This window comes from Centrocercus urophasianus, unplaced genomic scaffold, assembly GCF_019232065.1.
Source record: "Centrocercus urophasianus isolate 14NV4802_14NV808 unplaced genomic scaffold, USGS_Curo_1.0 seq_10, whole genome shotgun sequence".
Lineage (NCBI taxonomy): Eukaryota > Metazoa > Chordata > Aves > Galliformes > Phasianidae > Centrocercus > Centrocercus urophasianus.
In genome coordinates this window covers 54,941,498-54,952,113 of record NW_024884142.1, presented here as the reverse complement: position 1 = coordinate 54,952,113, position 10,616 = coordinate 54,941,498, and the positions used below count along the sequence as shown (strand labels likewise).

At 36.2% G+C, this 10,616-nt stretch overlaps 1 protein-coding gene across 1 annotated transcript in view; it reads left to right on the top strand.

Moving 5' to 3' along the window:
* The first annotated feature begins 397 nt into the window (after positions 1 to 397).
* The window catches only part of MYCT1 (MYC target 1), a 22,573-nt gene continuing 12,354 nt past the window's right edge, over positions 398 to 10,616 (top strand). Inside the window, exon 1 of the mRNA XM_042829602.1 lies at positions 398 to 454. Coding sequence (XP_042685536.1) covers positions 398 to 454 — 57 coding nt within the window. The remainder of the gene's footprint in view (positions 455 to 10,616) is intronic.

The following is a 10,616-nucleotide window of genomic DNA, read 5'->3' as shown; positions in this document are numbered from 1 at the left end:
TGCTTTGGAATATTTGAGAAAGTTCTTTAACATGGAAAATAAGTAAAGGGGAAAAAAAATAAAAAGGAATTGCATTTCTCTGCCACCAAATATTTTGGGGTTCAAAAAGTTTCAGGGAAAGAGGAGATTTGGTATTGTTCTAAGTCAATTCACTCTGGCTGAGGAAATGACGAGAAGGAAACTATTTCTCTGTCTCAGGAACCATGTGGGGCTTCAAGATAAGGCAAGCATTTGCTAATTCGAGTCCACAAGCAGGAAATGTGATGCATCCATTTCCTTTCAGACAAAAAAACCCAGTTCCCTAGCAGCACAAAAGCATTACTTCTACCACTAAATCTCAATCATTCAGAAATCCATTGCTGCACTTTGGACATACTATTTTATATCTGTCTTTTGGATGTTATGGATAAGAACAGTACTTACTCACCAGTTTCATGGCCACCAAAGTTTTGGGGTAAGGTTTTTTTTCTTCTTCTGGAATATCATTGAAATAGATGCTGAGATTAGTTGTTAATTGCCTTAGAAAAAAAGATTGGATTTCACTAGCACTTCTTGCAGTGCAAAAGATTGTTTACCAAATGCTTCTCCGACAAAGTTTTATCATGAGTTTTGACTAATCAAAGCAGTAGGAACAACTAGGGCAGAATTGATTGTTTGACAAAGCCCCTTACTGAAGTCAGTGAAAAGGTCTATTGACTCAAGCGTGTTTCAGATCAAGTAGACATTCTGAACTGTTTAATGGATGTACCTACATGACAGGCATGATTTGTTTCATCTACTGATGAAAAAGACGGAAACCAAAATGTTGCAACCTTTGTAATAAATTCTCAATCTAGTAGAATGTAACAAGATTGGTAGTTTTCTATGGTATCTCATGATCAGATTTCTCTTACTTTTTCCTCAATGTATTTTCCTCAGTATTTTTCTTATCATCCATTATCACCATTTTCCTCCATCCAAGCTTGGCAATGATTAGTTAACTGATATGTATACAGCGTGCAGTAAAAATGTATGTTATCCTGAAACTCAGTAGACGTAGTTAGATTTAGCTAATTTGCAGAGAACCTTTCCACTCAAAAAGCTCTATCAACTCCTTTATTTAGCATTAACATGTATTAGCATTAGCAGGTATTGTAAAAATGTATCATATGATCTGTTTTTATCTCTCTTACCATTATTATCAAGCAATGGTCAATTCAAGAATCTGTGCACTGTGCCAGGATAAAAAATAGTATGCACTAGCAAGAACCAATACTAGGAATTTTGTTACATGGAAGCACCCCAGAAAAAAGTGGAAAATAACTATATAAGAAGATTTAGAGAAGTTCCTTCTGTTCCTTAGCATGTGATGCAAGAGTCTGCTGAATGCCCAACATATATTTCCTGTGCTGACACATATACTTTCCTACTGGGAGGTCACAAGCAACTCATTGCGTTTTTGTACCTTAGGTTAGAAAGTGGAGTAATGATACTGGATGTCTTTGTAAAGCACTTTGATATTAAGTGAGGAAAAATAAATACTGTTATTAATGTTTAGTCTTTTATTATCTGATGGACTGTAAGTATTTGTGGAACAGAATTACTTGTAATTCTAAAATGTCACTTTCAGAACAAAAATGGAAGTACTGTCATCTGTGCTTTAAGAATCCTTTTGTAAATGTCCTGCCTGTTCTTAATACAGACTTGATTTAACCTGACACAAATTATTCATTCACAAGAAACAGGAAAAGTATATATAACTCACTAACAATATAACATATTGTTATTGTATTATTGTATATAACAATTCACTAACAGTAACACCCAGATTTTTTGCAAGGTGTCCTCCATCTTCATGATGAGTCAGAAAAGGTACACAAAAGGTACTTAAGAAGTGAACTTAAATTCCACAGCATATTGTATTCAAGGGACTACATTGGTGCTGCTTAATTCAGTTATTTCATTCAAGGCTTCTCACCAGGTGTGCCAAACCCTGATATTTCAGTGCCAAGAGCTGTATCTGATGACACAGAGCAGCACATGCTTGAGCTGTTTTTACTGCAGAAAGGGCCAGCATTGGTTCTCACTGGAATTATACACCTAGCTTGCCAGAGACTGACTTTTCTCCAGCCATGATCAGCTCCTTTTTGCCTGTACTCTAATAGCAGAGAAATCTTTGAGAAGAGCTCACACGACTTAGGAAGCAGAGATGCTTCACATGTTCTTCTTATTTTTCTGATTGAGTTTAGAAGAGTTAATAGCTTTCCTCTTCCTTTCCTTTAGATGTATCACATGCAGTATACTAGGGAGGGATACTACACTGTTCCATACAGTAGCCAGCATCAGAAGACTATGACTGATACAAACTCACTGCAGGAAAACATTGCTTAAAATGATAGAAATGTGTTTGCTGACATCCTTGGAAATGTGTGAGGTAAAAATAAAACTACACATATTAGATATAAATATATATTTTATTAAATGAGTATGCAACATTTGAAGCTATTTGGTGTTTTTTTTTTCAGGATACGGTTTACAGTTTGTTTCATCTTTTTTAACTCACTTACCATGTTCTGCTGAGAATGTGAATACATCACCAAGATGCAGATCCTTGTCCATGCATAGGTGACTTCTCAGTAGCTCCCAAGGACTCTACCAATATGTAAACTTCAGAGTGTGTGCAAAAGCTCATGAGAGGAAATTAACTTCCTGGGGAAAAAATAGATGCTGTAAAAATTGTTAGAGGAATTTACATTTAATTTCTCACAATTCAGAAAGAACTTACTGTCCAACAGCTGATTCTCTATTCTGGAAAATGTACAGGCATCCTGTTTTCTGAAGGCATCCAGTTTCCAATGGAAATTTCTTAAAACAGCGTCTTAGAAGTAACCTAAGAATTTCAAATCATTGAACAAACTAACTGTTCTCTAATTGTATGTGAATACACAAACATTTTTATAATATCTTCAGTCCACAATTCTGTTAGAAACACACACATGCATCCATATAGGACTAATAACCAAGATTTATGCATAACTTCGTATAAGTCATGATATGCAAATAACTTAAAGTAGCCTAAATCTTCTATCACAACTCATTTCAAGTACTTAACAGGTTAAAAAAGAAATGATAAAAAAAATATAGCACACTTTTTTTTGTAGGTTCAGTATAAAGACAATGACTATGCTGGAGAATTATTAGCATCTTCATCTGCAGATCCTGCAAGTCCTAGTTCTTTTCAATTCAGGTTTCACTGTCATCATTCTGCAGCATTTCTGAAATGCTAAAATTATGCAGCAATATAAAACAGAAGAAACAAAACAGTAGTTCTTCTGGCCTAAAATCAATTCTGGCAGACAGAAATATAAAAGGAATGTGACCGCTCTCTTTTAGTTTAAACTCATCATTCTCTTGGTAGAGATACTGACCTTGTGAGCAAATGCAGTCTGTAAGCACAACAAGCACGGAAGAGAACATGCTGGAACTCACAAGTTTGTTTCATTCTCTGGAATTCTGATTCTCATTTTTTTTGGTAGTTCCCTACTACAGAGGTTTCACAGACTCTTCTTACGCGCATTTGTTTTTTTCAGAGAAGTTTGCTGTGAGAATGCAGGAGCATTCCTCTTTTAGAGACCAGCTTTCATGGAGCCGTGTAGCCTCTGCAGTCTTATTTTGCTGTAGGTCTCCATAGTACGGTACTTTGGCAGAGATAGAAGCACTTACAGACAGCCTCTGCCGCAATTCAGCACTGTTGGTGTCACGTGGGACTGTAAACAAAGTCTGCATTAGATTTTTATTGGTAGTCAGTCTCAAAGGGAGATTTGTCGTGGCATTAGCTAAGTGAGAAATTCAGCTTTTGGTACCCATCCATCAACTACTAATCTCATTTTTTATTGTTTTAATATAGTCTTTATTGAGTTCATTTTGATTTGTAAGTGAACAGTGGAAACAAAGATGTTTCAATTTTAACCAGGAGTGCATTTCTTGTAATTCCTAAAACATTTTCAGTCGCACACAATTAAATACAACAAATGGCTTTGAGACGATCCTATTCCTCCAGTGTAAATGGTAAAATACTTTCAGATCAGGAAATTCAATTTAAGTAGTACGTTTGATCTGTTGAATATTACAACAGCAGAGAGAAAAAAATGTAAGTACATCTTAATCGGCATAAACTTGGATTCCTAGATTATAATCTAGTCTAGTTTTACTCAAATATCTATTTAAGTAATACAACATTAAAATTAATTCCATTAAAACTATTAAGAAGATTTTTTTTCCCCTGAGTTATAATCTCAGGTGTTATCTGTCTGGTGTACGGAAAAGAGTGTTGTGTGCTCAGCTGGCATTCAGTATTTTAAGACTGAGAACTGTCTGGCACTGTCACTGTAAGCGTTATGCCTTGACTTTTATAAGCTAAAAATGATTTTATATATAATGTCAAGTTTTCCTTGTCTTTCTCTTTTGTCTGTCCACTGATCTTCCCCTCATTAAAATGTGCTTATTTGCTTTAAAGAAGTCACTCTATATAATCTGCAGGAAAATACAAGTAAATCATTCATAGAAACAGAATCACAGAAATACTGGGGTTGGAAGGGATCTCTGGAGGTCATCTAGCCAAACTCCTGCTCAAGCAGGCCCATCCAGAGTAAGTTGCCCAGGACAATATCTAGGCAGTCTTTGAAAATTTCCACAACCTTTCTGATTTAACCTTGAAGGCTTCCACAGCCTCCGTGCACAACCTGTTAATCAGTATATTCTAATATGCTGCGTTGTGTTACCAGTCTAGCAATAATAGCTGTTAAGGATTTAGAATCATGGAATTACTAGGATTTAGAATTACATAGAATAGATTTTGCACTGTTCTCTTGTTTTATGAACTGAAATACTACTTGTGAATGGCAGCACTGACAAAAACTATAGCACAGCTCTCAAACATAGGGAAGTCTGACCTAAATGGCTAGGTCTCACATTTGTTCTGTATCTCTTCATCCGACAAACAATGACTACATCCTCAGTGATGATTTTGTCACTCAGACTTCCCAGAGTTCTAAATCATGCACTTTGCTAATGATTCTGTTGTTTAAGACTTGAATTTCAGAGTCCGATTGATGTGTGGCTCATCAGGGATACTGAGCCACCTCTTGCAACTTGCAACTCAGGGTTTCACCTCACAGTATGTGAGGATGAAAGACTTAAATCCTGTGCAGATTTCTGTCCCCATCACAGTGAGAACCAACTGCGTGTAAACAAACCTTCCATCCACCTCTCCCTCTTACTCTTCCCTAATCATATAAATGGCTTAGATCCCTGCTGGGTCTTCATTGCTTACCTAACTTTCCATCATCTGCTTAATGCTTTCTCCTTTACTTTTTCAATCTTAAGCCTTGAAGTTGTAGAAGTTGTACACCTCCAAAACTACCTTTCTAGTTTATACCTGTGTACGTAACCTTAAAGACCTCTAGTAGCAAATAGAAGTTTGTCATTCTCTCCCAGACTTTCTTTGAAGAGAGTACAATCCAAATGTTGTCATTGATTGGTTTTGGTACATTTTAGTTCTATGTGAACTTGAAGAATCCAATATAAATGTAGTCTAATGTAGAAAATAATGAATAGGAGGGAGAGTTGCAATTCCTAGTTTAGTCAGAAGGCTCTCAGAATCCACTGTATAAATAGATAGAAACCCAGGGGAAAAATAATTGCCTCCAAAACCTCATTTCTTGACCATTTTAGTCCAGAAAATATTGTTCATATGGGCTAGTTAGAGCATTATTTACATTACTTCTCTAAAATATGTGCAAAATATTATCTGCAGTGCAAAGTTCTATTTGTATGAATGTTATAAATGCATGACAGAGGCTATAAGTAAAAGTAAAGACGGGTCAAGTCTATGTGTCTGCAGGTTTCTCTGACTTTATTGAAGAGTACATCTGCAAATATACCTAGAGAATGTGTTAGCAGCTGTGTTGAGCAAAGGTAAGGGTGACACATGTAACACCCCCTCCGTCACCCCTGTCCCTCCAAAAAAGTTGCCAAAAATTTTTATCTATTTCAAAATGTGATTGAACTTCTGGGGAAGAGATCTTAACATGATGTATAACACATTTTTTTCCACCAGAGAAGCTTCAACTGCTTTATTTTTCTATGATCAACTTGAACTTAGAGCAGGGTGGATCCCCAAAAGACATTTGTGAAAATGATCAGACTAGAAGGCAGATTTTAAATAGGATTTCTGGAAGATAAGAATGCTCATTTCTTCACATTTTGTGTCTCCATTTAACAACAACAAAAAGAAATACCCTGTACTGCTTCATATGAGTGCTGTAAAAACAGTGATGATGATGTGACAGTGACACAGAGTCAGACTGAAAGCTGATTCCATTTTCATTAATGCTTCCTGTAAATTTATATGTTCTATGATCCTAGGTTCCTCCTTCACCTCCTCAATTAAATGTTATGATACCAGAAATTTAACAGCAATGTCGTGTTTTCAGATCTTATAATCAAACGTTTCATTTGAATGGGTAATGTTTTTTTCATATTTTTGGTTTCATACAGTTTTGGTTTTGTCCATCACAAACTTCATAGAGTGGGACTTTAGTCAGACCCTGAGAAAACAGAAATAATGTTTACATCAATAAAACTTGGCACCATCCCTACAGGAATCAAGACATGTTTTCTCACTTCTCACAGGGCTACGCACCGTTCTATGCACAGCAACATCAGAAAAATTTCTGCTGTGTGTCTTCAGGAACAACAGGAATTTTCCTGAACAAACATTTCTTATTTTTTTTTTCCCTTCATTGTGATCGATTTCATTATATGCTAACCCACATAAAAATCCTCTGACAGAAATGGAGAAAGTATCAGATAGCTATCAGATACCCTTGTACTTCTCAAGTTTTCTAGTGTCAAGAAGGTGATTAAAGTACCCCACAAAATTTTGATATGATCATAGTAGATACAGAACTGCTGGGGCAATAAAGATCTGTACACATCATCTCTCCTCTGGCTGAAACAGCTAAGATCTCTAGAAGAGGAATCTGCCGGGTCAAGATCATCAGAAGAACCTCCTGTTTCCTGCTTCCCCAGTAACAGTCCTGAGCTGATTTGGGATGTCATAAACCAACAGCCTAGGATAGCAACTCAGGCAGGACAAATCTTTCATTTAACTAGTGCTAATGCTATGAGAAACAATGACAAGGTTTTGAGTTTAACAAAAAAAAAAAAAAAAAAAAAAAAAAAGCACATGATAGTAAGGCATCAGCAATTACAGCAAACACGCCTAAACATCTGTCCTTTAGTGACAACTTGACAGCAGTGAATCTGTTTTACAGCACCTAGGACACCCACATCCTCCTGTGAAGTAGTCCAAAAATACTACCATCACCCACGATAAATAAAACTATGACTTATGATGTAATGAGAAGAAATGTGTTGATCATCTTCCTCATCACATCTTCAGGGTATACCATGTCTCTGTTCTCTCCAGGTGTGTTTGAGAAGCAATGATTAGGAGGCAGATATTCAGCTGAATTTCTTTCTCATGTGGCAGTAATTTTTGCTGGATCTGCTGTGCCTGTGTGACATCTGTGTGATGCCTTCCAGTCCTGCTGAAAAACACATGAAACAGCTAACAAACAGATGCTGCACTGTGCCTTCTAACACCTCTTATGGTGGTTCCAAAATACTGTAGGAAGTTAGTACTTCCTCTCTGTTTCATCAGGGACAGGATTCAAGGTCATACACCAAATCTAAACATATTCTATCCACACTGATTTCCCCAAGGAAAAAAAGAAAACACTATGTCTTAGCCTGGTGCTGTGTTTTCTTTTCTGTCTAGTTTTCAATGGTATTATTATCTATCCACTACTAGACTATTACTGTTTTATATAAACACCAAACAAGAATTTGATAAATCATATATGCTTTTTCTCAAGGTTCAGATTCAGACTATTCCAATTTTAATATAATTATATCTATTTTACTGTCAGTGAAGTAAAAGATTTGACAAACATGTGAAACAAGCATGTGTTTCCATCATAGAAGCAAAGGGGATTTTATCATTAATCAGCTTTTACATTCAGGAAGCTAGTATGTAAATCGATTCCAAGGCCTTAAATGCAGGCTTGTCACAGAGATAAAAGTAGATACTAATGAGGGCCCCTTTTCCTCTCTTGCAGTTCTTCTGGCAAGTCCAAAGAAAAGGGAATTACCATAGCTGGATGAAAGAAACAAAACTGTGTTACAAGACCAGCCTTATTCTTGAGCACTGTTTCTTCTGGTGTATGAATTATTCTTTTAAATGTGCATCTGTCATCTTCAGGGTGTATTTTGTTGCCTCCTAATTACTTCTTCTTTTCTTATTTCCTCTCCCTGTCCTACCCCACCATCCAAACACTAAATTATCAAGTACTTAACCATCTTCGGCAGAAATGATATAAATCTAAGGTAGTAGATTGATGAGGCAAAGTTTATTCGTAATATTATTTACATATTAATTAAAAAGTGCATACATATTTGGCTGGCACACCTAATATATTGACTAAGTATTTGTCACTTCTTGTTGTTAAATGAATCGTCTGCCAAGAGAGTAAAGCTTTAGTTATTCACTGGATCCAGAAATCTCATTTTTAGTGAAAGCATGCTTCTTCTTGCAAGCACTACACTAGTGAATGTGTTAACATACCAGGGACACAATAAAAGCAGCATAATGCTATGCTTTCTGCCCAAAACAAGCTCTACATAGCGGTATGCTCAACTGCTAGAGCCTAGCAGTATTCAGATTCATAGTTAATACATTCTGGGAATGCTGAGATTTTGTCTCAGTTCTTCTGGTAGAAATTTTTGAAGGCAAATGCTCTGTATTTATTCTCAGTTTTCCATTTTGCCACTGTAGCTCATAAAACCAGGAGCTGAAAATCTTTGTGAGCCAAATGAATGGCTGTAAGCAGTGCTGTCAGCCCAATGCAGATGATAAATCTGAAGCACGCAGATGACATGAGATGCCCACAATAAAAAGAGACCACAGAATAAAATCATGAGTCAGGAATGAGCCTTTGTCTTTGTAGGATTGTCTTCATTTCATAATCATATCCCCTTGACTACTAATTTGCCTGCTTTCAAAGTAGGAAACTTCACTTCCTATACAACCTTAATAAAGACTACCTAGCCAAATTTTATATTGCATAATTCCTAAGTTTATGTAAATCAAGTCTGAATTATGCTCCTAACAGCTCCTAAAAAACCACAACAATTTAAAAGTTATCTATTGCATTCTTGGAATGCTGTGGATTGGGTTCCAAGATGATTAATAAACCCCCTTCCTCCGGAAGAGATGGAAAAGAAACTTAGGAATTTTTGATATCTGTGTATTAAAAAACAAGGTTTTTGTTGAAAAACTTCAGAGTTGTCTGCTAAAACACTTCAATCAAAGCTACATCAATAACACAAATATATACAGGGTTGTTATTAAATGACATTGTGAATTATTCAATAAAATAATTGGGGGGATAAAAAGACATATGCTCAATACAATGCAAAAACTACTTTGGGCACTGACATGTCTTGTTGAAGAATACAGCTAAGGCATTTTCCTCTTCTCAGAAGAGGCTTCTGCCTTTCTTCTCCAACATCTTACTTACCAGAAAATAAATTCCCTATCTCAGGCATTTTAATTCAAAATCCAGCTTGTTAACACAGACTTGTGAGATTTTTGACCATTACCATAACCTCCTTTTAAAACTTTTGCTTTAAAAAGTATATTGATACTATCTCTCAGATAACCAGCTTAATTGAAGAATGAGTGAACCAAGTAGACACATGACTTCAGTTGAAGCTTGTTGTGGTTGCACAGATTTTTGTCAATATCATTTAATTAAGACTCCCAGATCACACTGAAGTAGATATTCAGATCCATATTTGACAGAAGAAAAATCTGAAACTGATAGACAGAAGCACAGAAAGTACCAAGAGAAGGCAAGCTCAAATTTCTCCATTGCAGATAACTGAGAAGTTATCACAGAAGATGGTACTAACACATAAATTTATGTAGTCTCAAAACCACATATTCAATGTGATATCCAATGTCTGTAGGAGATAAGTGTAGCAGGAAAGCTGTTTGCACTACTAGATTATAATGTCATAATGTGATGGAAAACACAGCAATGACGATAGGGAAGCAAAATCCCAGGATGTAGCAAGTGTGGACAAGGCAAGTGCAGCATCCAAAGCTACAGAAACAAAGGAGAAAAAAAAAAAAGCTGCTTACCTTCAGAAGGCCTCAAACAGACAGGGATCTCCAGTGATATGCTCTCATCTCCACTACCAATCCTTAATTAAGGTCTGGGAAGGAGTGGATCCCAGCTTTATTCCTTCTGGTCACTCAGGGGCACTGCATGCCCCTGAGCTCCCTTGCACCCCTGGGTTGGCCCTGCCTTCCCACCAGGTGCTCAATCACTGCTTCAGGCCATGAGTTGGCATTTCTGCTAAATAGATTTAATTCAAGTATCTCTGCAGTAAAAATAAAATAAAATAAATAAAATAAAATAGAAGTATGAAAATATGATTTAAATACAGACTCCTCTTCCTGCTACTTGAACACCTATTTATAATTTTTTAATTAATTTTATACATTA